General features: G+C 43.0%; 5 protein-coding genes across 14 annotated transcripts; 2 read left to right on the top strand and 3 right to left on the bottom strand.

The window, feature by feature from the left end:
• Nucleotides 1-191: 191 nt before the first annotated feature.
• Nucleotides 192-3025, bottom strand: LOC122620557. Of its 2 annotated transcripts, XM_043798073.1 has the most exons (4): nucleotides 2777-3025; nucleotides 2013-2407; nucleotides 1314-1447; nucleotides 192-1082 (listed from the first exon to the last, which is right to left on the bottom strand). In XM_043798073.1, exons 1-4 carry the CDS (start codon nucleotides 2990-2992, stop codon nucleotides 304-306), a joined length of 1524 nt encoding a protein of 507 aa, XP_043654008.1. In that variant the 5' UTR covers nucleotides 2993-3025; the 3' UTR covers nucleotides 192-303. The 2 variants fall into 2 exon arrangements, with proteins under 2 accessions (XP_043654008.1, XP_043654006.1); XM_043798071.1 differs by having other exon boundaries at nucleotides 192-1447.
• A 455-nt stretch (nucleotides 3026-3480) lies between these two features.
• LOC122622611 (carnitine O-acetyltransferase) lies at nucleotides 3481-6599 on the top strand. Of its 2 annotated transcripts, none has more exons than XM_043801191.1 (5): nucleotides 3481-3697; nucleotides 4152-4230; nucleotides 4296-5362; nucleotides 5418-5666; nucleotides 5723-6599. In XM_043801191.1, exons 1-5 carry the CDS (start codon nucleotides 3666-3668, stop codon nucleotides 6282-6284), a joined length of 1989 nt encoding a protein of 662 aa, XP_043657126.1. In that variant the 5' UTR covers nucleotides 3481-3665; the 3' UTR covers nucleotides 6285-6599. The 2 variants fall into 2 exon arrangements, with proteins under 2 accessions (XP_043657126.1, XP_043657127.1); XM_043801192.1 differs by lacking the exon at nucleotides 3481-3697 and adding an exon at nucleotides 3937-4074.
• Nucleotides 6600-6624: 25 nt separating this feature from the next.
• Nucleotides 6625-8681, bottom strand: LOC122620944. Its single transcript, XM_043798638.1, has one exon. It carries the CDS (start codon nucleotides 8631-8633, stop codon nucleotides 6756-6758), a length of 1878 nt encoding a protein of 625 aa, XP_043654573.1. The 5' UTR covers nucleotides 8634-8681; the 3' UTR covers nucleotides 6625-6755.
• A 481-nt stretch (nucleotides 8682-9162) lies between these two features.
• LOC122620480 (transcription elongation regulator 1) lies at nucleotides 9163-15806 on the top strand. Of its 4 annotated transcripts, XM_043797959.1 has the most exons (8): nucleotides 9163-9455; nucleotides 9521-11001; nucleotides 11117-11450; nucleotides 12291-12441; nucleotides 14203-14601; nucleotides 14673-15037; nucleotides 15103-15432; nucleotides 15567-15806. In XM_043797959.1, the coding sequence occupies exons 1-8, from the start codon at nucleotides 9268-9270 to the stop codon at nucleotides 15691-15693; spliced, it is 3375 nt and encodes a 1124-aa protein (XP_043653894.1). In that variant the 5' UTR covers nucleotides 9163-9267; the 3' UTR covers nucleotides 15694-15806. The 4 variants fall into 4 exon arrangements, with proteins under 4 accessions (XP_043653894.1, XP_043653896.1, XP_043653897.1 ...); XM_043797961.1 differs by lacking the exons at nucleotides 14673-15037; nucleotides 15103-15432; nucleotides 15567-15806 and adding an exon at nucleotides 12719-12888 and having other exon boundaries at nucleotides 13004-14227; XM_043797962.1 differs by lacking the exons at nucleotides 14673-15037; nucleotides 15103-15432; nucleotides 15567-15806 and adding an exon at nucleotides 12719-12888 and having other exon boundaries at nucleotides 12946-14227.
• A 1527-nt stretch (nucleotides 15807-17333) lies between these two features.
• LOC122619717 (serine/threonine-protein kinase Pak) lies at nucleotides 17334-26978 on the bottom strand. Of its 5 annotated transcripts, none has more exons than XM_043796813.1 (8): nucleotides 26909-26978; nucleotides 22292-22558; nucleotides 22052-22206; nucleotides 20866-21031; nucleotides 20129-20716; nucleotides 18432-19579; nucleotides 18144-18362; nucleotides 17334-18079 (listed from the first exon to the last, which is right to left on the bottom strand). In XM_043796813.1, exons 2-8 carry the CDS (start codon nucleotides 22449-22451, stop codon nucleotides 17996-17998), a joined length of 2520 nt encoding a protein of 839 aa, XP_043652748.1. In that variant the 5' UTR covers nucleotides 22452-22558; nucleotides 26909-26978; the 3' UTR covers nucleotides 17334-17995. The 5 variants fall into 5 exon arrangements, with proteins under 5 accessions (XP_043652748.1, XP_043652747.1, XP_043652749.1 ...); XM_043796812.1 differs by lacking the exon at nucleotides 26909-26978 and adding an exon at nucleotides 26511-26882; XM_043796814.1 differs by lacking the exon at nucleotides 26909-26978 and adding an exon at nucleotides 23073-23483.
• Between the last annotated feature and the right edge of the window lie 376 nt (nucleotides 26979-27354).

Here is a 27354-nt window from a genome sequence, read left to right as displayed (position 1 = left end):
TGTCAGGGCAAAAACACTTGTGCTAAACGTAAATATGATTTCAACAAAGATTCTATATACAAAAATGTGCCCAATTAATTTAAATTGTTTTTGTTAGTCACCCTGTATTACTAAATCGAGGAATATTTTCTTTTCCATATACATTCTTGTTTAGGATCACAGGTCGAATCTAATTTACACCAAGGCTACAATTTAACATTAAGATTGTGCAACTTTTTATTATGTTTCAATATAATTTAAAACATTTGACTTTTAAGCAATGGTTATACAATCAGGTTACACTAAGAATTGCACTTTGGGCCTTCAAGGTATAGCTATCCATTGCGGAGCCCAATAGGAACTTGGCCTGCGACTGCGTCCGTGGCTACTTTTCGACCTTCTCATTATTCCACCGCGGCTGGAGAAAGCGCTTTCCATGGGGCTATTAGTTGAATCGGCTTGCCCGCCTTCTTGCTGCACGCGGTCATCTTCCACCTCGTGATTGCTGGATATGACCACTATCTTTCGGCGACCGTGAAACATCTCAGCCCGCTTCATCAGCGCCAGGAACCGGGCGAATTTCTTCTCCAGCGCAGCCTTCTCTAGGGGCGTCGGCTTGGGTTCCAGTAGCCCTTCGACATGAGCTTCACCCCCTCCCGGCGATCCGGAACCGGGTGTCCCTCCAGCTGCAGGTGCGGTAGCGGGACCTTCTCCAGCCACTGGAGTGACTCCCGGAGCTGCTCCTTCGACTGCTGGAGTGGCTCCTGCTTCGGCAGGTGGAGCTGCTCCTCCCTCGGCTGCTGGGGCGGCGGCTGGCGCTGCTGCTCCATCGGCTGCTGGTGCCGCCACTCCTCCTTCAGCCGCCGGGGTTCCACTTCTAGGTTGTAAAACTGGTGAATCGGCATCATCGGTTTTGCTGTTGAGCATGACGAAGTCTCGTTTCCCAAGAGTTCTCGCTTTATTTTCGGCATTTGACGCGTTCCCTCCGTTTGGAGTAACCTTTTCGTAGACCTCGGACTCCGCACAGAGATGTACATATTTCGGGTTCACTCCGGACTTGCAGGCCTCCGCCGCCTTTTGCCCGGACTCGTAGACGGGCGAACCACTTCTAGGTTGTAAAACTGGTGAATCGGCATCATCGGTTTTGCTGTTGAGCATGACGAAGTCTCGTTTCCCAAGAGTTCTCGCTTTATTTTCGGCATTTGACGCGTTCCCTCCGTTTGGAGTAACCTTTTCGTAGACCTCGGACTCCGCACAGAGATGTACATATTTCGGGTTCACTCCGGACTTGCAGGCCTCCGCCGCCTTTTGCCCGGACTCGTAGACGGGCGAACCCACCACGGGGGCGTTTCCATAGTTGCACGTGAAGAACGTCTGAAGCCAGCCGTTCCGGGACTGCTGAACGATGGCACAACCCACAAATTCAGCGTTCTCCAACACGATCTGTATGAAGTTGTACTTCGGCGTCCTAATAGAAATACAATACAAATAAACACAAATTTATTTAATATATTCAAAGTACTTTGGGTTTATATAATGAAGGCTTAGATGCCAACTTGGAGAGTTACCAACGAATCCTCCTATATAATTTATTATTTTTAACTTGGAGGTTGCCAGCGAATCCCTATATATATCTTTATATATAATTTTCGGACCAAATAATTCCAACAAATATTTCTATAGACAATAACAATACTCGTAAAGTATTTCCAAGTAGTTGGTAGCTAGTTTAGTCATGCGTTGAGTTTTCCTATTAAAGTTTATTAAGAAGTTGGAAGCTGCAGTAGTATCTGATAAAATAAAGGCGCGAAGATTCCTCTCAATCAATATCATTTGCACGATTGCTATTCGACGACGATACTGAATGAAAATTTAAGTGCGAGGAGTATAATTAAAAGTGGATAGTGAAAATCATATTGTATTTGTAACCAGTAATTTGAGTTTTTAGAGAGAATAAAAAAAAATTTGAGTAAAACCGTAAGTCTAAATTAATACCAAAATTACCAAATATTTTTTGGACAATTAGTACTCACCCAATTTCTGGCTCGTTATATTTCATGATGTTCACCATCGAAGTTCCGGCGTTCTCCCGCATCCACACAGCTATGATGTCCCTAAGGGTGTCCTCCAACTCTGGGACTTTTCCTTTAATGCCTCGATAACCAACCGTCTGGCCAGCGTTTTGTGTGAAGTTCGTGTTTCGGCACTCGTCGTGTCTCAAGACACAATCCCTCACATTGAAGGCAGCTAGGTAGGCCAGTTCCGAATTCCACTTCAAGGTGCCCATATGGCTAGCAGGACTCAATCCGTTGAACCCTCCCTTGGCCACGCTATCCCTCAACTCATTGAAACGCCTCAGTAGAAATCTTTGAACCTTTGGGGTTATCTCTAGGATCTCAGCGTCTAGAGAGCACTTGTCGTGCAGATCCTGAAAATATTTTTGGTTAGAAGATGGGCATATATGAGTTTTTGGAAACAAAATTAATACAAATGTTTAAACATGACATATTTCAACGAAAGTATTCTTTTTAGAAATAGAATCCGTCACTTCCAACGTTTAAAATTGTATGAAAAAGTTATATTAATTTTATTGACAGGCGTTTAATTTGTTCACTGACATATACACTATTTAAATAAGTGATAAATCTTTCAGTTTCTATTTGGCTTCGTTTCAACTATTTACACCGAAGAGTGTATGTGTCGTGTATGTGTAGTGTACATATGTGAACAAAAAATTGATTAATTTATGTTATTTGGTTATTTATCACGTGGCAGGCATTTTATATTGGTAACTCACGGTTGATGCGTTGCAAGCCACATGTTTGAGGTCATGGAGGCACAAGGAGCGGTCGCAGTATTTCGATGTTTCGGAGGAGCTCTTTCCTGGCTCCGCTTTATTTGGCGATCCTGCAGGAGCTGCATCACCAGCTTCGTAGACCGCGGGAATTGGTGTCGTAGTGGCTGCCGTTTGAATGGCCAAACAACTGGCAATCAGAAGAACAAGGGCCAACATTTTTCATCCAGAGACCGTGGCGTATTAACGTTTTTTAAAACTTGTATCAAACGAATCGGACTGTGAAATCACAATTTCCAAAGATCAAATCATAGAGCAAAACCAATGGTATAATTTTTTGCAGATTAATCATTTTCTTTATAGTTTGATACTTTTTATAAAAATAGAGAAATTAGTTAGAAGTTTTTAACATTCTTTTTTAAATTGGCATTTCTCAAATAAAATTAAAATTTTAAATTAACACCTTTTTTCGCTTTAAAAAATTAGAATTGTGGTCAGTGGACCCTTTTTTATCCACTAATACTAACGGTTTCGTATTGTCTTATGTAAGAAGAGGTACGAGTAGTACCGAAAGTTCCCCAAAATATTTTTTCTTCAAAGAACTCCCCTACTTTTTATTATTAATGCTAGAGCTGGAAAAACATCGATAGTCTTTAAAAAACGTACTCAAGCTTATCATGAACATATATACATATATTGTATACTTAAGCAATCCTTAAATATCAAATATTATATTTCATTAAGTTTTTTAACTTTTTGTATTATTCATCGATTGATATCCATTGTTACCGCAGTCGTGTATTTACTTGTTGCTATAAGAAAAACAGCTGTTCTTGTTTTGATTTAAACATATGTACATGCATAATATGCATTGCATGTACAGAATCTTTAGATGATAATTAAGTGGAGCGAAACAACAGCAAGGTGAACATAAATTCCTTATTTCATGTGATGGGCAAGGATAAGCGAACCAGTTAGGGATTACATAAAAAGTTTCTAGATTGTAAACTTTATGTATTTCGCACAAATGGCCGTGGTAAATAAAACACAAGGTGCGGATATCAAGAGACGCGCTATTGAGAGAGCGAAAGTAAATAAACCGGTCGCTGATAGCATTTAAGTTGGGCTCCACCCACTCCACTTCACCTCCACCCTTCTGCCTACGTGGACTGCTCTTTCGACGGCCAGTTGACTGGCAACTGCCGTTTTGCTTGCACTTGCCTCCTCCGCGGGCTGCTAATCGTGAGCCATTAGTTTATCGCTCCTTATAGAGAGAAGTAGATTATGTACAAATATCAAAGGTTAATTTAGTGCCTCAGGCGGAACAGGTGTTTGAACTCCAATTGTAACCCTCAAATACAATGTCTGTGTTTTGCAGCCCAACATCTGAGAGAATCCTCGAGAAACGCGACGCCGAGATGAAGTTTCGTGGCAACGGAAAGCTTTTGTGGAATTTGGTAGTGCTCCATAAGGAATGCTTCTGGATCTCCGCTTTATAATACATATCTCATTCAAATTCCAGACCAAGAACTCCTTTGCGCAGCAGTCTCCAAATGGGATCTCCAAAAATGTGCTGCCCGCCAGCAGCTACAGCACCGCGCAGAAGACCATACCCTTGGAACAGCCGAGTCTGCTGAAATACCACGTCCTACCGCTGGAAGAAACGCTGAACCGCTTCATGACCACTGTGGAACCTCTGCTGACACCGGAGGAGTTTCAACAGCAAAAGGGGATCACCTCCGAGTTTTTGAACAAGCAAGGACGCGAACTGCAGCTGCTCCTGGAAAAAACCGGCAGCAAGGAGAAGAATTGGTTGGCCCACCGCTGGCTGAAGGCCGCTTATTTGACCTATCGAGATCCAGTCACCGTGTTCGTGAGCCCCGGCATGACCTTCCCCAAGCAAGACTTCAGGGACTTACGCGCTTGTGTGGACTATACAGCCAGGGTTATTTATGGACTGGTCGAATTCAACGACATGGTGCACGCCAATAAAATTCCGATCGTTAAAATGGGCAAGAACGAGTTGGACAACAGCCAGTTTGGCAAAGTATTCGGCACATGTCGGATTCCCAGAAGGGGCACCGACGATATCGTATACAATCCCGAATCCGATTATGTGGTGGTGATCTACAAGAATCACTTCTACCAACTGAAGATATACAGTAACGAGGGAAAGCTCATTGCTGCTCCATGTCTAGCTGCTCAACTGGAGAATGTCGTGTTGAAGGAAAGGAATGTGGGAATTCCCTATGGTATTCTGACCACCGACTCCAGGGACAACTGGGCGGAAGCCTACGAAAATCTGGCTGACACTCCTGGCAACAGGGATGCCCTTAAGATCATTCAGGGTGCTCTTTTCACCGTCTCACTCGATGAGGGTACCACCCTAAAAGAAGGCGAAGAGGCCGACGAGCTTATTCTATCGCTGATCCATGGCAGTGGCAGCAAGATCAACAGCGGCAACCGCTGGATGGACAAGACTATTCAGCTGGTGGTGAACCCCAATGGAAACGTTGGATTCACCTATGAGCACTCGCCTGCTGAGGGCCAGCCCATTGCGATGATGATGGACTACGTGGTGCAAAAGATGTATGTTGAATGACGCACATACGGTTCAAAGCAACTGCAATTCATATGATTTCAGGAAGGAAGACCCTAGCTTCGGGGAAAGCGGCTCAAAGGACTTTATTCCGGCACAGAAAATACACTTCTCTTCTAGTAATAAAAGTCTAGAAAAATCATTGAAAGCCGCCCAGGAAAACGTGGATAAACTCGCCGATGCTCTCCAAATGAAGGTTCTAAAATTCAACGGCTTTGGAAAGGATTTCATAAAAAAACAGCGTTTGGGTCCGGACAGCTTTGTTCAAATGGCGCTGCAGCTCGCGTTCTACAAGTTAATATATTCGCTTACAGATTTTCCATATACCCAAATACATTTTCGTTTTACAGAATGCACTCGGAACCACCTGCGCAATATGAGTCGGCGCACTTGCGCATATTCGATGGCGGACGAACCGAAACCATTCGCTCTTGCTCGAACGAATCATTGGCCTTTTCCCGCGCTATGCAGGACTCAAATGTTACCGACCAGGAACGCGCCGCTAAGCTTCGTGAGGCAGTAGTGTCTCATCAGACGTATGCTAAGCTGGCTCTTCAGGGGAAGGGTGTTGATCGTCACCTGCTTGGACTGAAGCTGATGGCTCTGGAGCATAGCAAGCCAATTCCCGAGTTCTTCAAATCGCCAGGCGTTGTCAAGTCGAGTCACTTCCGCATGTCCACCTCACAGGTAGCCACCAAATACGATGCATTCATGGGATACGGTCCGGCGACTGACGATGGTTATGCATGCTGCTATAATCCACGGGATAACGACATAATATTGGCCATATCCGCTTGGCGCCATTGTCCAATAACCGATCACTTGAAGTTTGCCAAGACCCTCGAGCAATCCTTTTTCGAAATGAAGAATGTTTTGGAGAAGAACCCGCCTGAGACTAAGTCGAAGTTGTAGAAATCCTCCAGAATAATGAAATTTATCAGAGATTAAACTTTGAATGATTTGATATTACGATTTGTATATTACGCTCAAAAGTTGGTTTGCACTGGAACGGCACTTTATGTCAACCCGAAAACCTTTGAAACTAAATTGGCCTAATACCCAAAACTAAAATGTTACTTGCTTTACATCCTAGCTCTTGAAATCAATCGGTTTAATGCCTCTTTTATAAGTTAAAAACTGTTTAAGACAAATGCAATGTTTCTTAAAAAGTCCCGATCTAAGCCGATTTTAATAGGAAATAAAAAAGCTTGACAATTGGAAAGTTAACGATTTTTACCGATTTTTCCTGTAACCTCGTTGTGCATTCCGTCGTACATGTGTACATTGGCATATATGTACATATACATATGTAACATATACGTGTTTAAAAACGGACCTATTTTTTTTTAGTTTCTCTGAAACTAATTTCGTAGTCGGGTTAATTTATTTTTTACAGTTCTTTTTAAGATAGAAAACAAAGCGTGCAAAATTTGTCTTCACTGTTTGCACTGTGGCTCGTCGCTCCTTGAGCTCCCGTCGTTGTTGCCGCAGCTTTGACTTGAACAACTCCTCTAGTGCCTGGACACGATCGCACATCTCCAACTCGGCGATGATCTGCGGCCAGTCGTCTACGGCAAAAATGTCCATTAGCGCATCGAGTCCTTCAGATAGAGCCCACAGGTCATCTTCCTGGGCACAATAAGTTAATAGGAAGAGCACTATGGCCTTAACCAGAGGCTCTGAGAGCAGAGAACCCAGCGTGCCTAGCATGCGGTTCCAGTTAACGCGGATATTTATATCTGTGCACTTGCTAGCCCCCTCGATAATCATGTTCAGGTCGTTCTCGGTCATCTGGCTAAAGAGATCTTTGCGAGACTTGAGCAAACTCAGCGAGGAGCGCATTAGTGACGTAATGGCCTCCATAACGGCAACATCTTCGCTTCCCCTAAAGGCTTGTTGCCCCAAGATCATCCACATGTTATAGATGTTGCTGCAGCCACCCAAATCCTCAAGTGGCAGCACATTGCATAGGTTCTGGAGGCAAATCAAGTAGGAAACTCTTAATTTTGCCACTTTCTCCATGATATTTTCTTGCTGGGACACCAGATTCTCCACAGCTGGCTGCAGTGGTTGAGTCTTTTGCCACAATTTCTCGATCACTTTGTTTTGTTTGATGGTCTCCAAGAAGTTGGCGGGCAGTCCTCCTGATCCACTGTCAGCTGTCTCGTCCTCCATTTCGTAATCGGCCACGCTCTCAGATTCAGACTGCTCGCTATCCGTATCCCAGTTGCTCTGTTCATCGCTGGAGCCCAGGTTGGTAATTATCTCCGCCACCAGGCGCTGGGCATCTAGCAAGTGCTCTATGTTTTTGAGTGCTACTTCGGCATCGCATTGGTTTGGCTTGGACTGATTGGTACTTTGTGTTTCCGTCATTTCCTCCGTCTCCATAGAAATTTCCAGCACGGGTGCCTCGTTCCTCGACTTGGCATTTTGAATTTCCGTTTTGCAGCTCTGCAGCTGGGCCTGTGGATCAATGGCTAGTAGTTTGTCCAGACTGTTGAGGATTTCCCGAGTGTGTGCTGCCGCGCAGGCGGGAACATTGCACAAGATACCAGCGGCTAAGGCGTTTAGGTAGAGCTGTGCGTAACTCTCTGTGGGAACCACAAGAAGCTCAGGTAGTATGTTACTGCTGGCCAGGACGTTCCATGAGCTGGAGTTGTTCTCAGACACCACCAGTACAAGTTGTGCAACTGAAATGGCGACTTCAAGGCCAAACTTTTTGTAGTCGAAGCCCATCAGCAGGCTGGAAAGGAAGTTGGCCTGGTTTAGGGCTTCAGTAGCGGTGGGCGAGCTCTCGCACAGATTTCGGAGCAGATGGATTGCTTGCTGGAAGGTGTCCGCATGCAGTTCGTTCTCAAATCCATTTTTAGTCAGATCATAGCTACTGACCAGAGTCAGCAGGGCGGTCAGAATGTCGTTGTCCACGAGGAAATCGCACACCTCCGTGCCAAACACCGATAAATTTCGAAAGGCACCTGCCGCCGCATTCCGAATGGCGTTCTCCTTATCGCACAGCAGGGGGGCCGCAATCCGGACCAACTCGCTGTCGCGTATTTCGTGAACCTTCTCCTTTCGCAGGGCCAGCACGGCGAAGGAGTGCAGTCCGTTCAGCTTTTCCTCCACGTCCGCTTGCTGCAGGTGCACGCAAATCGCCTCGATAGGTCCGAGGCCTTCCGCTTCACCCGCCGATTCTAAATCAATTTCCACCGAGGTGTCCACGCCGGACGGCGTCCGCGTTTTTACTTTCCGGACTTTTCCCATTGCAACAAAACACAACTGCACGTGTTTACTATGGGGCTGGAACAGAAGGCGGCGGCTATTCGTGCTATCGATACTTACAGATATTTGCCAACATCGATACTCTTCTTGTTATTATCGATTCACAATATTTGCTACTCAAAGCTTTGGCGTGATTTTTCGCATTTCGCTATCAGTGATCACAGGTCGCGCTAGAAAGCACTAAAATTCGAAAATAATAAATAAGAATAATAAAGTTTTTTTATTCGTAACTCATTATTTAAAAAAAATGTCCTAAGAAAATTACAATTTAAAAATAATAAAATTTGTATAAATCTATCTTCCCATTAGTTATGTTTATAAACGCGTAAAATAAATAAACAAATTGTTATATACTTATATATATTTTCAAACCGCTTTTGTAAGCAAAATTTAACGCTTTGTAAGCGTGATAAGCTGACGGCCTTTAGTGTACAGTCCAGCACTTCACCGGTCTGGCAACGATCTTCGTGTGCTGCCACCTGGTCTTTTTTATTCGTTAACTACTTATCGAGTACACTGGGTTATATTTACATCTCTAGCGGCAGAAAAGTGCAGAAAATTTTCAGAAAATTGTAAACGGAAAGTTAGAGATTGCGTACAGTTAGATCTGTGTGCCATGGATGTGAGCTTAGAGGAGAGCATGGATAGTGATCGCGCCAATTCGCCGATCAGCAAGGCGGAGGCGAGGGAAACTCCACCAGAAGTCGGTCTTAATGGAAACGGCAGTGGTAGTAGTAGCGCCAGCCAGGAGACTTCAAATAATGGCGTTGCTATAGTCAAGGAAAAACCCAACGAGGCCCATTGGTGCGTAGTCATGGAAAATCTGGTGCTTTAGTTCTATAAGTTATTTTACCTTGGCCAAATTACAGGAGCAAACCCTTCAATGCGTTTAGTGGTCGCCCCATTGGGGAGCACACAGCCCAGCAGCAGGCGCTGCTGCAGCAACAACAGCAGCAACCGCCGCAACAGCAGCAGCCGCAGCAAGCTCCTTCCGGAGCAAATGGAGTCACTGGACCCCCAGAAATTTGGGTGGAAACCAAGGCGGAGGACGGTCGCTCCTATTATTACCATGCGGTAACTAGGGAAACCACCTGGTCTCGACCGGATGGGCCCGCTGTTAAAATAATGACCCAGACGGAGGTGGAGGAGATGGCCAAGCGACCTTCCCAGGCCGCCAAAACGGAAGTCAAGGTAGCCGAGACGCCTGGCGAGATTTCGGCAGTGTCGTCACATCTTACTTCGCAGCCGCCGCCGCACCTGATGAGCCAGCCTCCCCCAAATGCGGCAGCACCGTTGCTTTCCCAGCCGCCTCCAAATGTGCGCCAACAGCCACCACCAATGTTCCAGCCACCCGGAATGCAGGCGCCTCCTGGGTTTGGGCAGCCGCCGTTTTGTATGCCGCCTCCAGCTTACGGATTTCCTGGAGGACCGGCACCTGCTGGAGCGCCTTGGGGCGTGGGCATGCCACCTTGGCAGCAACAGCAGCACATGCAAGACAAGCCAGCTAAGTCACTTATCATTAAGCCGGGAGTAATCGATCCGGCGGTTATTGCACGAGCAGCCGAGTGGTCAGAGCATCGTGCTCCCGATGGAAGACCCTACTATTTTCACGCTGGTCGAGGGGAGAGTGTCTGGGAGAAACCGCAGGCGTTGAGGGACATGGAGGCCGCTCGCATGGCTGCCCACTCGGGCGTAGCACCCGCTGTGACAACAGCTCCGTCTGGACTACCACCACACTTGCTACCCAACCCTATGATGCATATGCCACCGGGATCAGCGCCGCCAGGATTTGATCCGCATGCCGCTTTTGCGGCTGCTGCTGCAGCAATGAAAGCGAATTCAGAAAACACTAAGGCTGCGCAGGCAGCTGCTTTGGAGAAAGAGGCTAAGAAGGCGGCGGAGGAGAAGCGAAAAAAGGAGGAGGAGCAGAAGAGGGCTGCGGTCTCAGCCAAGCAGACGGACAAAAGTCGACCAGTGACAAGTACGCCTATCGCTGGAACGCCATGGTGTGTCGTATGGACTGGAGATTCCCGCGTCTTCTTCTATAATCCATCGACTAGGACTTCGGTTTGGGATCGCCCCGAGGATTTGATGAATCGTGAGGATGTTGACAAGGCGGTAAACGAGCGTCCGGAGCAACTGAAAACTCCACAGGAGAAGTCGGCTGAAGCCGATCAAAAGTCAGGCGAGGAGGCAACTGAAGAGCAGGCTCAAACCCAAGTTCAGGCGCAACAACTGGAGCAGGTGCAAAGGGTGGATGCGGATGATGATGACGACGATGAGGTTATCAAGATACGCACCGAGTCCGAGTCTAGTGTGGAAGAGGTGCCAACCAAACGAGTGCGAATGAGTAAGACACGCGCTGTTTCAACAATATTAAACCTATTTAGCCTAAAATAATCTGGTTTTAAACTAAACTGAACCTAATTCACTTTTATTTTCTCTTACACTATTTATAATATCAGTTTCAAAGTCAAAGCGGGCAGAGGATGCCGCCCTTGAGGCTGAGCAGCGGGCGGCCAAGGAGCGGGCCCTAGTACCCTTAGAAATGCGCGTCACCCAGTTCAAGGAAATGCTTCGGGAGAAGGACGTATCGGCTTTCAGCACTTGGGAGAAGGAGCTTCACAAGATCGTGTTCGACCCGCGGTATCTTCTGCTAACTTCGAAGGAACGCAAACAGGTATTTGAAAAGTATGTGAAGGATCGGGCCGAGGAGGAGCGTAAGGAGAAGCGGAACAAGATGCGCCAGAAGCGGGAGGACTTCCGCAGCCTAATGGAAGAAGCCCGGCTGCATGGAAAGTGAGTATTGCTAGCAATCTTCAATATAGTTTACATTATGTAAATGTAGAAGAAGAGGTGCATACCAAAAGGATGTACTTGATTCGTTGAAAAATATGTAATAGGTGGAGGAAGTAACCGTTTCCTACTCTATAATGTGTATATATTCTTGATCCCTTATTAAATCAAAAAATGATGTACTAGCAACCAAAGCTGCATCATAGAAGGCTTTGGGAGCGCATGTCCACATGGTTGGCGGTTGGGCGGTTTTTTCCCGCAATTTTGTTCAACACTCGCCGCTCATAATGAAAGCGAAACTCTGGTGCCTTCCAGTGAATTCCAGAGAAAATTCTTGCGGGATCACTGGGCTTCTAATGTACATATGTAGTCTAGGTTCTCTCTATAGGAAAGATGTGCGTCCAGAATGGATCCCAAGACTTTGCTCGCGCGCAGTAAAGCTATTGTATCTTCGTCTCCCCGATTTTTATTTTGTTTTTTTTTTAGGATTTTTCTTCTTGAAATCAGGACAGTTTTTGGATCTGCGAGGCAACCTCCAGGCCGGCGAGTTGATCTGGCCAATTCTATCTTACCTTCTGTCCGAATGAACGCTAAGAGCTATAAAAGCTAGAAAGACCACAATTTTTAAAAATGATTTAATTTTTGTATTCTTCAAAAGAATGAACAAAACGTGTTCCTTTAGATGAGACGTTATTTCAGGGTTATTGAAAAGGGATGGATTATTATACCACATTATTTTATTTTTATTTGAAAGTGTGTAAAAGAGATTACTTTATTTTTAGTTTCATCCGTTACTGTTCATGAAACATTCTCGTAAAAACTTTGAATTCCAAACTTTCGCAGGTCCTCATTCTCGGAGTTCAGCCAGAGGAACGCCAAGGAAGAACGGTATCGGGCCATCGAGAAGGTCCGCGAACGGGAGAGCCTGTTCAACGAGTACATCGTGGAGGTGCGCCGCCGTGAAAAGGAAGACAAGCAGCTGAAAAAAGAGCAGGTAGGCTTAGGGTATGCTCGAGCACCTGACCCCATCACCTTACGTATCTCGATGTTTAAACATAAACGCATATCTTTATATATATTTAATAACTTACCCGTATGCCAAACGTATTTACATAATGTGATTGATTTTCTGTTAACTTTTAAACCATAAACAACGTGTGAATCGAAACCGAAACAAACCAAACTGAAAATGAAACCGAATCCGAACCCTGATCGATTGTATTATCCCTGAACGTGTTGGGTTCCCGGTGGTTTGCCACCCGATAACTTAGCCACTAGCTAGCAGGTTACAGCACAAATGCACCACCCAAAACACCAAAATACACAACAGCAACAGCATCGAGAACCACCTGTACAACACCCTCGACAGTCTAATCCGCCCGCCGTCTGCCATCGCTGTCCACTGATCTACTTGACCACGCACATGTTTGCAATCTGTGTGGTGAGTTACTTGAAACATAACAAGCAAAAGCATTAAAATTTGTTTTTCTGCAATAAGAGACAAATTTGGAAAAAAAAAACAATTATAAAAACAATAAAAACAAAACTATCGAAAGGTTGCCAAACTGAAAATTACCTGATAATCGTTGGTGTGATTTCCACTTCCCGCCCTACGCCCCACGTCGCCCCTCGGATGTTTTATTCGATGTGATGTGAAGAAGAGGATGTTGCGATGATGTGATTGGCATTGGGATCATGAGTGATGATGTTTGAAGTTCGCGAAGGGCTCTCGGAGGGATGCCACCGAGCAGGAAGCATGCAAAGAGAGATTGTTCCAGAGATCCCGAGCGACTGCAATTCGTGTGCAGGTGTCTGCGGCGCTAAGCAAACAGTATGAATAATACTTAATTTAATTAACCCACTATTTTTGTTTTGTTTACAAATAATGTACACACTCAGCAGTTTGTCACCTGACAGAGGCAAGCCCAAGGAACCGAACTCAGCCCGATCCCACCTGCACAGACCAAAGACGATCAATATTCCACGATTTCTAGTTCTTTGCTCTGGCAGGTCTAGGCAGCGGCTCAAGTCGCTGGAAGGCTTTCTGCCCATATAATTACCATATACCATTATTTTACTGTAGACCTATCGACTATTGTACCCTTCGGCCATGCTGAAGTCTGAAAATCAAGTCCTGGTAATCAATAGAGAAATTAATTAGAGGCTCTAGGAAGTCCGTTAGTTGTTATGCATACATACTTCAACTTTTGCTTTCCTCTGCATTTGTAATAATAGACCTGTTATACGTGGAGTAATGTGGTCACTAGATTTATTGAAAGATATGTAACGGGTAGAAAAAAACGTTTCCGACATAATTCAATCTGGCCGTGTCCATTTACCCATTTGTACCCGCACACAACCCAGTTGAGTAACGGGTATGTGATAGTCGAGGAAATCGATTCCCTCGATTTTTTGTATATATGTATATTAAAAATTCCTAACTTGTCCGTGTTTCGATTGAGTCTTCCCCATATTCTCTAAGCCGGCAGGACTTGAACTAACCCAACGAACGTTGCTTTTAGCTACGTCTCAAATCACTAATCAAACACCCTCTCTTCCAGGTACAAATCGTGTAACTATGTTGAATAGCTTAATAAACAGTAGTCTTAAGTGTTAAGTTAGACAATTAAGTATAGAATGTTAAGTGAAACCGCATCAATTCGAGACCTCTAATTCGATATCTATGTGGCATTTCTCTTCTCTTCCGCATGGCTGTCATGTGAATATTCCTTTCACATACACTTACAAACTCTAGATCCGCAAGGACTTTTTGGATATGCTACGGGAACGTCACGACATCGAGCGCCACACCAGGTGGTACGACATCAAAAAGAAGTTTGAGTCGGACCACCGCTACCGTGTAGTGGACTCCATGTACCGGGAGGAGTACTTCGAGGATTACCTGCATATTATAAAGGAGGAGAAGCGGAAGGAGCGGGAGATGCGTGAGCAACGCGAACGGGAGCGACATCGCGAACGTAAATCAGATCGGAGGGAGAAGGATAAGGAAAAAGATAAGGACAAGGGTCGGAAGGATCGAGGACGTAGCCGTTCGAGAGACAAGGACCGCGAGCGCAAGTCATCCAAAGAAAAGGATAAAATCAAGGAGGAAAAAAGCAAATCGGAGAAAAGCAAGAAACGAGATACCACTCCGGTAAATCTATAATAGCCTTTTGCGTTTTAAACCAATATTTTAATCTGGATATTTATTGCTGTATTTTATAGGAGGAGGGTGAGCATCACGGGGAGTCAGATAGGGAAGAGCGAGCTGGTAGCGACGACAGCGAGTTGGCCCGCCAACGGGAGAACGAGGCTGAGCAAAAGCAAAAGGAACGCGAGAAGAAGCTAAGGGTAGAGCAGAGTATTCGGGAACGAGAGAAGGAGGTGCAGCGAACCCTAGCTGGTCATTTGAGGGATCGGGACAAGGAACGCGAGCATCACATGCGCGAGGAGTGCATTGGTCACTTCACTGCTTTGTTAACAGATCTAGTGCGGACGCCGGACTTCACGTGGAAGGAGGTCAAGCGACAATTGCGAAAGGACCATCGCTGGGAACTAATAGAAAGCCTCGACCGCGAGGATCGCGAGCGGTAACACATTAACATTACTTAAAATGAAATATAGTCCTATTAAAATAAATGTAATACAATTACAGAAAATTCAACGAGCACATTGACAATCTGATGAAGAAGAAGAGGGAGCGATTCCGCGAAATGCTCGACGAGATTAGCACTCTGCAGCTTACTAGCACTTGGAAAGAGATTAAGAAACTGATCAAAGAGGATCCGCGGTACCTTAAATACAATTCGGACAAGGGCGAGCGCGAATTCCGCGACTATATTAAAGATAAAACGATGACAGCGAAGACTTCTCTTCGGGAACTCCTGCAAGAGTGCAAATTTATTACTCACAAGAGCAGCGATCTCATCAAAGAAAATCCAAACCATTTCAAGGAGATTCAGGACATTTTAAAGAACGATAAGCGGTAAGAAGAAATTACATTAATTTTTAGTGATTGACATTTTTGAAAATGGAAACAAATGAGGTTTTTAGTTTTCGCAAAATTACTATAACTTAAGAGCTTGGCCGATTATGAGTTTAATCCTGTTATTCTTCTAGCTATTTGGTGCTCGATCACATGGAGGAGGAGAGGAGCACTATTGTGCTCGGCTTTTTGGAGGAGCTCAACAAACGCGGCCCGCCGCCACCACCCACAGCTTCTGAGTCAACGCGCCGCAACAAATAGTGGCAGTATAAAAGAACTAATCAATTTAACCATAACAATTAAATTATTGTACTAAGCCGAAGTTCATCAACTTCGAATATTTTAATTGAATAAAATACACACATTAAAGCAATTTGAAAGTGACAAATAACTGCTTTTCATTCATAAATATTTATTAATCATTTATAATTTATGATAGAGTTGTGATTTCATCTATGTATTTATCTTATTTTAACTTTTGTTTTTGCCATTTTTTATAATTCTATATGTTCTTGTTTACCCATTCATCGGTTCGCCTAAACGTGACCATTATTGTTTAATACACATTCTTACTGTACTGTAGCCGAGTTTTCTAATGCCTTAAAATAAATACAAATACAATAATCCTTTATGTTATTCGTTTCAAAGCCAGACATCCTTCCATCCATATAGAAAGTGTAGTATTAGGAACTAATATTGAAAATAATGTCTCCCCATAGTTGCAAACAAATCTTTTTCCTCTCGTTTGTATAATCTCTGGTTTTGTTGTTATAACATATCCGGACGAGCTTAACTAACCTAATACCCCTACGATCGATAAATAGCGTGACAGTTTGCGCTTTATGATTAATCATGGATGTTACCAAAGGCTTCAATTGAACACCTTCATCCATTGGATTACTAATCTAACTAATAGATTAGTCTACAAATATTTAGATTGTTGACAAGAACTCTAAAAATTTAAAACCAATTTCGGTCAATTAACAAAGTTAATGTAATAAGGTTGAAATAATTAAGGATTCATGTATTTTAATATTGTGCCATTTTATTCTCTAAAATGACCAATTCACATGAAAAATATATTTAAATTAAATACAATAAATTAGTCGGGTTACTATTAATATTTAAAAGAAAAGAGGTAAGTAATCTGATTTCTTTCCATCCATTCAGCACCCGTCCAATCAATATACACGTACCCACTCAAGCATCTATCTATTTTAGCTGGTGTTTTAGTTGACTGTTACTAAACGTTCTAAAAATTTGGATTCTCTATGTTACACTACAACTGCTAGATACTATCCGTATAATATATACTTGTTGTTGTTCTTATTGATTTCATTTTTCTGTTTCGGTTAGGCACAAAGTAACTGGTTTTCACTTCATCATGGCTCACGATCGAACGTTGCACTATTACACTTTTTTATTTATTTACTAAATATAACATTTAGTGGCTACTACCAATTTATTGAACAGTTTAGTGTGGTTTTCCTATAATAATCTCTCATTACATTTAAGTTTTAATATATTGCTAGTTTTGTTCTTGTCTTTTGTCGTGCAAACATATTGCACTGTTGTTAAATGAAAAATACAGGTGTCCTTGTGTCTTCTAAATGTGTCTATATCTAAGCAGTAAATTCTATTACAATTTAATGTTTGTTTTTAATACATCTTCGTGGACAGACATAAAAAAATGCGAGAAGGGGCGGCTGGAGGTTGTGTTGGAGTAAAGGTTTTGTATGTGAGTTTACAGCGAAGGATGAGTTTCATTCTACACGAGGGAACTGAATATATAAAGCAAAATAAACCAAATTTTAAAATCATATAAAAATATATTTTTATTAAATAAATCAGTTTAAGAACTAAATGAAACTTTTACTAAAATCAGTGATAATACTCCAAGTCATAGGGTTAGTAGTAACAGCGCTTCAAAATTCATACTCTCATATAATTATTTTATAAGTTTTCTTATAGAAATGTAATGACGAAGTAAATCAAATGAAGTGATTTATACATTGTAAAAATTTGTATGTATATTTCCATTTTCTTTAAATGCAAGAGTTACCAATTCTAATGTTTTAATTTTGACAACTATAGTTTATGTGTTTTTGTTTCCTCGTTTTATATGATCTTTAAGCTTATAATTTGAAAAGCATTCAAAATGCACTAAACATATTTTGGATCTATACAATTTTAAGTTTACGTTTTAGTATAACAAATGTTGGAAACATATTTCGATGATGTGGTGGCCAAAGCAACGTGTGATAATTTTAGCTGTTATTTAATAAACAAAAAACCGCTTTGTGAAAATTGAACTACGCGTGTCTCTTGTTTGCCGTATGCAGTTATTCTTAGTTTTGCTGTTTGTCTCTTTAGAATAGATATAATATAATAATATGTGTATATAATACGTTTATATAAATAATTAATAATAATTAATAATTCATCCATCTTGTCGTATTTATAACAGTTATTGTTGCTATTGTGGTTGTTGTTGTTCTTGTTGTTTTCTGCAGTAGTAATTTATCAGTAGTGGTTAAATAAGCGGTTTCTTCTTGGTTGTCAATCAGTTGCCCTTGGTAGCCTCCTTTGCGGCCATGATCAAGGGAGTCAGACTGGCCAATGGACGGGCCAGTTTCAGGAAGGGATGCTGCAATAGAGTGCGTTGAGGATTATGCTAGAACTCCGCTTGGCATGTGGACTATAAGACTCACCTTCAGCAAGTCCAATGCACTTGCTCGCCGATCCACCTCCACCTCCAGACACTGGTCGAGGAAGTCCTGAAATGCTGAGGACAGCTTGTCTTTTTCTTTAATCTCTGGCTTGCCATTGGTGGCAATGAGGTACAAGGCTTTAAGCGGATTTTCGTTTAGGTACGGAGGTTCGCCCTCAACCATTTCTATGGCCATAATGCCCAGAGACCACAGGTCCACCTGCATTAGAAAAGAGTCGTTAGAATGTGTTCACATATTTGAATCCAAATGTTTCGTGAGAGTTCTCACCTTGGGTCCGTACTGTTTCCGGGTGACGACTTCGGGAGCCATCCAGTACGGTGTGCCTACCATCGTTGTGCGTTTGGATTGCTCTGGCGATATTTGCGCACAGAATCCAAAGTCAGTCAGCTTGACAGAGCCATCGAGGCCCAGAAGGATGTTATCACTCTTGATGTCGCGATGGATAACCTGATTGGCATGAAGGAACTCCAGGGCTTGCAGCACTTCTCGACAAACAGCTGCGATCTGACCCTCGTCCATGCAGGTTTCGGTGACGACGTCGGTAAGAGAGCCGCCGGGCAGGTACTCCATGACCACCCATAGTTCCTCAGACACGAGGTAGCTGTCCAGATAGTTGACCACATTCGGGTGTTTGTTCTCCCGCATCACAAGGATCTCGTTGATGATGAGCTCCTTTTTAGGCTGCTGTGACAGGTTCATCTGCTTGATGGCCACCTCCATGCCGGTGGAGGATTCAATTGCTGTGTAAACTGTGCCAGAAGCACCCTGACCAATCTTCTCCATCTTGGTGTACTTTCGATTTGGATCGCCCACGGAAACGATGGTTCGCAGCTTTTCCAGGATTTCCTCGTCCGACATCTTTTTCTTCTTTGCGTTAGCTGCTCGCGTGTTGGGCGTTGCAGCCGCAGCCACAGCTGCCTGGGGCACGGCGATTTGGTTTCCAGCCACTGGAGGAATTGGGCCACCGGTTGACACTTGGGCCACCGTGGGCTCCGGTGAATACAGATCTAGTGATCCAACGGAGGCGGGTGTAGGCGATGCGGGCGTAATGATGGGCGGTAGAGGAACCGCAACAAGAAGCGAAACAGTCGAGTTGCGAGAGGAAGACGTCGGCGTGGGACAATGGATCGTTGGCAAGGCGTGGTGTGGGCCATCGTCGTCGTGGAAAGAAGGGAATGATGAAAAGGAGGAAGCAGAGGAATGGTGATTAGTCGTTGTTGCTGTGGCTACTGTCGCAGCTGCAGTGGTAGCGTGTGCTGTTGCTGTCTCGACGAGACTACCACAAGGTGCAGCTGAAGCAGATTCAGTAGTAGGAGTGGTAGAACAACTAGGATTAGTAGCTGACAAAAGAGTTGATGTTGCATCGGTGCCTTCTGTTTCTGCTGTTGTTTTGGTGGTTGTTGGGGACGTTGAAGCTGGCGTCGTTGCAGTTGATTAATTATTTTTTTTTAGCAGCAATTAGAAGCGGAACAAAACAGAACAGAACACAGAGAGGCGATACAAATACCAAAATATACATTCATTAAATCGTCAATAGCAGCACAAAAGGATTATAGTGTTAAGAAAGGCAACATAGAGCAGCCATCCCGACACATCACAACCTTTGAGCCCTGTCAGCAAACTAGATTTTTGGCATTATAGAAAACAAATTATCATAAACTCTAGGTGCAATGGAAAAATAAACAAAATGTTTAAATGGAAAGTTACTCAGTGTCAGATAATCACATTACTTATTTAACTTACATTATCTTCTGAGACTAGATTTTTAAGAGACTACCGAATACATTTTTGACAAAAAATTTATTTGCACGTAAGTACAAAATGTTTATTATTAACTGGATTCAGAATTGTACTTGTCGAGTTAGAGTTTTGATCATAATAGTTTTCCCATGACTTGCTGCCGTGGCTCTTTATAAGGTAGATGCAACTAAGCTACGATCCACATATCCTGAAGCGGCACTCACTTGCATTGTTTTTGTTTTTGTCCAGCGTCGTCGTGGCATTGTTGTGCATCATTGGCGATGCCGCTGGTGCTGCTATTCCGACTGGCGTTCTATGATTTTGCAGCGGCGTTGTAGGCGTGGTTGCTGGCGCCACTGGCATGGGTATGATGGCTGGCTGCAGATCCTCGATTGGCCGCGTGTAGATGGACTTCGTGCGCTCAGGCCTAGAGGCCACCGGTGGAGGCGGCGGCTGCTGCTGCGGATGTTGTGGTCCCAGCATATCGTCCTCGTTAACAGATGAATGTTGCGATGTGGATGAGGAGGCCGTGTGCCCGACAAAGTTGTACGAGTGCGATTGACTTATGCCCATGTGATGCTGGTTGTGGTTCTGGTGTAGAAGTGGCTGCTGCTGCTGAAGGAGGTGCTGCTGCTGTTGGTAGTGGTTGCCCAGAATTTGGCCAGCGACGGCCACGTTGTTAGCGTTGGGACCCAGAGTCATACTGCCCAACTGAACGCCAATCAGGTTGCCTCCACTATTAGAGCCGTGCAGCTCCGAGTCCGTTGGCGTGCTGCTCGGACTGCTGCTGCTGACGCGGCTGAGCGATGAGCCTGAGAAAGAAGAGCGTTTCAATATTATAAATAAGCTAAACTTCTAAATGATCTAAATATGGCGGAACTTAAAACAATGACAAGCCAACTAACAAAATATGTTGTGTTATATTGCAATCCTAAATCTTAAATCTGACGGAGTGACCAACCTGAATGCGTCGTAATTGCATTTGTCATGTACTTGGAGCTTGGCCTCTGTTTGGTAGTGTTGTCGAACCACTTAAGCACATCGAGCACGGCCTGTGGATTCTTCTTCTGCTCCTGCTTGCTGATGTTGGAGTTCATCAGGAGTCGCGCCCATGCCTCCGGCATGCCCTGAAAAGGCAACAGGTTAGATTGTTGGAAGGAATTATCTAGCATAATTTACTGCGATAGGAGAACATCTAGAAGGCGAGGGGTAAAAATATATTTTTGGATTTTGGGTACATCAATGCACGGCCAATTATTTTTACCGGGGGATGATGAAAAGCCAGCGAAAAAAGGCAATTCAGCTACAAGTTCTAGACAGCCTGTGTTGGTGTAATGTAGTATGGCCTAGTGAAGAAGTTTTGTGAGAGTACAAAGATGAAAATGAACCAATAGTGACAAACAAAGGGTAAATTATCGTCTAAACTTGAAACAAACACTGAATTGTCAAAAAGTACAGACAAAAGAGCACAATGAGATTTTATTAATAAACTAATGATAGCAAGTTCCAAGGAATTAGTCGTGAATTTTACTTACTTTCATTGGCAGCTTGAATTATAATAGAAATCAATATAGAGCAAGATTCGCGAGATATAGATATAGACAACAGAATGTATGTAGAAGTACAGTGCTTTATATTGGGAGCGGCAAAACCAAATCAAAAATATATCACAAAATTTTTGAGTGATTTGGTGGGCAATATTTATTTCACTAAAAAAAATATTTTAGCAATTCGAAAATCAGATGTTTGGGCATTACATGCAGTTTGGTGTTTTGGGTCTGATTTGGATTAAAGTCCCGCATCGACTCTCAAATTGGGAACGATTCAAAATTGTTCCATGAATGATCCAAGATTGTACATCTTTGATCACAAAACATTAAAAAAAAGTACCAAAGATACATTAAATTATAATGCAATTACTCTCATCACCCAAAAATTTCGTATAATGTGTTGTCTGCAAACGAAACGTTAAGTCGTGGCAGTGATTTTGCATATACATTTATTATACAAAAGCTTATCAAATAAAGGACATAAGCAGTGAAAACCGAAGATTTTCGACTTGCTATTCTTAGAGAGCAAGCCGTAAACATAATTGCGAACCGAACGCGACTGAAGGTGTCCATAGACAAGAATAATATAGTACTCACGGTAAACTCGCCGGTGACAGCATCGAATCCCACATGGACAGTGTGCTCAAAGTTCGTGGGATAGGAGATGTTCGGCTTGGAGTCCGTGTGCGAGGGCTTTGATCCTTTGATCTTGCTCTTCAGCGTCTTCTTTTTTCGGTCGGAGTCATCGGGTTCTTTTTGGGAGAAGAGAAAGAAGCACATTGTAAGGCGGACCAGCGGTCTCCACATGTTGTGCTAAACTAATCGACTTGTACTCACCCTTGGGCAACGGTCGCATGTCGGGCGGTACATCCCCTATCCCGCCACCCCCCAGTCCTCCGCCGACGACGCCCACTCCTCCTCCAGATCGTTCATTGCCGCCCCGATTGCTGGTGAGGCGCACAGGTGGCGCCGGCGGTTTGTCTTCCTCGCTGGACATGGCTTCGTCTTTTGGTGCCTCTGGCTCTTCTGGTTCGCTCCTGCTTTCTCCTCCTCTGCTTCGTCTAGCGCCCCGTTATGCACAGCTGTTTTAAAGCTAGAAAACAGCTGTCGAGAGTGGGAGAAAGAGATTATTATGTTAGACAATTCGCCCTAAATAAAATTTACTGAATATTAGATACCTATCTTAAGAATTGTGTTCATGGAAATATTCACCTTTGATACTTATATTACTAAGGAAGCCTATACATTTTTTGAATGTAGCTCTTTAATTTTATATGGAATATGTGTTAGAAAACATTTAAAACAAATTTATTAGAAACGGATGATTTCATCAACCGAATTCGAAATTGAGAACAGTGCAGAAATGATTTAATGCTTGTAGAATTCCAAGGGTGCCAACCTTCTGTTATCTATCGCGAAAAGTGTTCCGCAGCTTATCTTAGTATATATTTCGTACTGTAGTTCTTTCCCCACCATATTGCAATCGCGTCATATGGTTCCACAAAATCCCAAATTTGTCATACAACTACAAAAGATAGATTGTTTATATACATATATGTGTGTTTCACACCATTCTCTACATAATTATATATTTTTTTGTGTTTTTTTTTTTTTTTACCGATCTTTATGAAGATCACGACGAAACTGTGTGCTCTCAATTTTTTTGGCACGCGAAAAGCACTTTGCTTAGCTTTTTGAAAATATTCAAAAACACAACATCTACACACACTAGCACTGGTCGGCTGCAGCAGGAGAGAAGAGGTTTATAGCAGCAGTTATAAATTTATCAATATGGGCCGTCCGACAAACAAATTCAGACTGTGGCCCGATACTCAGTTGTTCCGTCAGCGTGCTCTCACCGTCGAGTGTCACTGCCACTAGAGCAGCCGGCAAAAGGCGAAAAACAACACAAATGGCTCCAAGAGATTAGCTCGGAGCACCCAGCTCGCGAGAGGGCCGCCCCCTACATTGCTTTAAAAGTTGTATAATAGGGGTATTCCCCCAGTAAATTTATTAAATAGTTTGAGCTATACATTTCTATAAAAATAATATTGCGCAATTATTATAATAATCTTTTGTCTTTTTTTTTTAAAACATTGGTTAACAATTGTGATTTTAGTATAATCCATTGGACTCAAAATGGAATAAACATTATAAGCCTACACTTTTAATTGCAGTTACCATTGGATGGAAACCACTGTACCCACACAAACACACGTTACCAGTATCCTCTCTGTCTCCCTGCTGCTTCTCTCTCGCCCACTCAAATGATCGAGAGCCATAAAAAGTTTGTTGCGATAACAAGAGTGGCTTTGATTAGCACTCGAAAAAAAAAACAAAACAGCTCACGCATTGGGAACTTTAGCCACACAAATGGGGAAATTAAGCTGCGCCGACAACAACAAAATAAACACACTCGAGTGGGCAGCATCGCGAGGAAACATATGAGCGCGCAGAGTGGCGAAGAGAGTAAGGCGACTTTGGCGCCCGTCTGCTTTGCCGGCGACGTCGACTGCGCTGCTTTTATGATTCATTTATCAACGTCAGGCGTCAAGAGTCAATGCAACTAACGGGAGGCGCAGAGGCTGGGACGAGGGGGTGGCGAAGTGTGAAAACGTTGGACAAACAACAACAAACAATTCCAACAGCTGTGGTGAACTTAATAGTGAAGATTTAATAGGAAGAGCAATTCTATCTTTTAAATCATCATGAAAATGGTTCTCAGTAAACAACATGTACATATTTAAGTATATAAGAGAATAACCATTAAATCATAAAGTAAATTACCCAAATTAAAACGTGTTATGCGGTTGAATCCGCTATTACATTTTTAATATCATAACCCATTTTATTAAGTCTACTATTTTGTTGCCTTTAAATTCACATATTCAATTTACCCATAAGTTGTATAATGTAGAGTAGAAGACCTATTGAACTCAATTACATATGTCGAGGCATCCTGAATTGAATTTAACTAAGATACATGTAATTTAAGATAACATTCTACACTAAACTAAACGTAATAAAAGTTTTCGAATTTTAATGTATTTGGTTCAAAAGTATTGTGGCGAAAAGTTTTTCTGCAGATCGATAGAAATTTAAATATCAAAACAATACCAAACGTGGCAGCTTTGGGCGCTTTGTGGGCGTTAGAGTAACCGTTTCAGCATGGGTCAAAAAACGTGCGATGCGTCTACGTCTCTGGAGTCTGCATGCTTAATCTCAACTGTCTAGCTTTTATAGCTCCAGATAGTTATGAACGTCGACGTTCATACGGACATGGCAAAAACAACTGGGCTATTGATCCTGATCAATATATACATATGGTCGGAAACGCTTGCTTCTGCCTGTTACATACTTTTCAACGAACCTAGTATACCCTTTTACTCTACGGGTAACGGGTATAATGATCGACAAATGTAAATTGTATGATGATTTCAGTAATATTGGTGTTATCAGAAAATATATAAAAAAACTAAAAATTTCTCCGTGATATAATCTTGACCGCAACTGTATATCTGTACTGTCGGCTTTGCATAGGTTTACTGGCTGCTTGCCCAGAGAGTATATATGTAAATATCTGGATGCAAACATACACACAAAGGTGAGAATTCGTTTTTAGATCAATCAACAACAAACTTTTCGGGAGCGTGTGGGCGCCCAAAATTGGGTTAACGATTTACCGCATTGTGTTTGATTTCATTGGCGGTCGAACTTTAGGTAAAATCGATAAAAATGTTTTTCTTTCTGCAGTTTTTCTTTCTGCCCCATGCAAAATTATTTCCTAATGAGAAAAATACACATTGTAGGCACAGGAAACTCGACAACACTTGCGGCATTTAAATTAGTGACAGGGGTTGACTGACGCGGGGGGACCGGAAAGGAGGAAAGTAGTACTTTCAAAGTGGCGCTGGCCTAGGTGCACGTTGTAACAACAGCGACGTAAACGTGGCGCTTGCTCCAAGAGCTGAAAGAAGCCACAAACATATGTATACTTGTTCGCCACGTTTATGCGGAGCTAGTTTGAGATCTAGTTTATTGACAGTATAATGTTAAGTGTATTACGTTGACTACTTTATGTTGCCTTTCTTTTAAGCAAAACTAAAGAATTGATATAGGGAATGTATTCTTGGAATCCCTTTTACAGAACTTTGCCGAAGATTGCTGAGACAAAATAAGGTCAAAACATGACGAAGATCAAATTCTGATGTCCGGATAAAAAATTTACGATCTATTGGTTATTATCTTGGATGATCACTTCAATTTCGAAGATGTTAAACTAGAAAATATCAATATCGGAATTGCATTATCTTAGTATCAATATTAAATTGTATGCTTATCAATTGTAAGCATATCAAAATAATACGATACTTATAATCGGTGCATGTTTTGCGACTTGCCAACCATTACTGCTTGCGACGGCGTCTCTCTGCCGCTGCGACGTTGTCTATTTTGGTTGTGGACGCCAGCCGAAAGCAGCAGGCGGAAATGTGATGTCTTTTATATTCCTCTTTTCAGTTCCCTTCTGCGTCCGTTTCCACGCGTCCCTGTGCCATCCGCTTTTACCTGTGACCGAGCTAAACAAATATGTTTTTGCTCGAAAGCAGGAAAAGGGAGGAGCAAGGGGCACTGGACATGTGCCGTTATAGCGGCAACTGTTAAATGCCAAATCGAAATGTTATTAGTTATGGAACTTTATGTAAATGCCTTCTCTCATGCAATAGTAGCGGGGGGAAGGGAATTGGGGCATTCCCGCTTGTTGACACTAGGTTGCTTTATTTTTGTGCTGGAAATTCTGGAGCAGCCATGCGTTTATCCAAAATAATGTGGATGGAAACCACTTGGAACGTTCTTTAATCCATATACACACACACACATGAGTTGGAAAAATCAATGTGTCAAACTTTTCCTTAGGCGGTGTGCTTTTCTGTGCATTGGAAGCCAGACCAATAGAACTAACGGTGCACTCTCTTTTTATGAATGAAACTCCCTCGCACCCGCTCTCTACCAGACCCCTTCCTGACCCACTCGCCCTCCGTTCACCACTTGAACTCACTGCAGGTACAATATGCCTTGGTTGCCTTTCTTTTGCACGGTGCACCCTGTACGCCGCTTGCAGTCAAAGAAACGCTTGCGATTCACGGATTCGAGTGGACCCCACTTGTCTACTGGCTTCTTGGAGTTTTCCGAGCCCACAACACTTGGCCGCACTCGCACACACTCCACACCGCACACACACTTTATTGTTTTTCCGTTTTCTCTGGTGTGTGTCATTAATGGCCGACGGACCGACCAGAGGCACCAGCAGCAGGAAAAGCCAACATATCTTATGGCGAGCAGCAAACTTTTTCGGTTTCTGACTTCTTTAACAACACGCGCGCATTTTCGGTCCTTGCATCACACACTAATTGGTTTACATTATTCACTGGGTTGTGAAATACGAAAAATAATTACAGAAAGACGATAAGACGGCCGCAGCAGACAATGTAGCGATGGCAAAAATATATCAATATATCGATAGCAAACAGAAACGAATATATTCGGTTGTTGACTTTTAGCAACATATCGATAGCTTCCTATATTGTGATATGGCCAACCTTCAAAAATCGTGTCCCAAAAATACTGCATCTGAAACGGAAGGGTATTTTTTTCAAAAAGGTACCGCAGCCGAAGAAGCAACAACCCTTCCCCTAATAATCTACCCAAATTCTAACCGTACCGATATTAATAGATACATAAAGGCGAATAGTATTAATGACAAAACCAAATACATTTGCAATTCCTCCCCCAAATAACGAAAACATAGCCGATCATAGCACACACTCTAAAACCAGTGATATACCTAGAAGAGATCTCACAAAAATCATAAGACGACGTCTAGGAGAACCCACCAGACTGAC

This window comes from Drosophila teissieri, chromosome 3R, assembly GCF_016746235.2.
Source record: "Drosophila teissieri strain GT53w chromosome 3R, Prin_Dtei_1.1, whole genome shotgun sequence".
NCBI classification, from domain to species: Eukaryota; Metazoa; Arthropoda; class Insecta; order Diptera; family Drosophilidae; genus Drosophila; species Drosophila teissieri.
The sequence above is the reverse complement of the archived record's forward strand: the minus strand, read 5'-3'. Positions and strand labels throughout refer to the sequence as shown.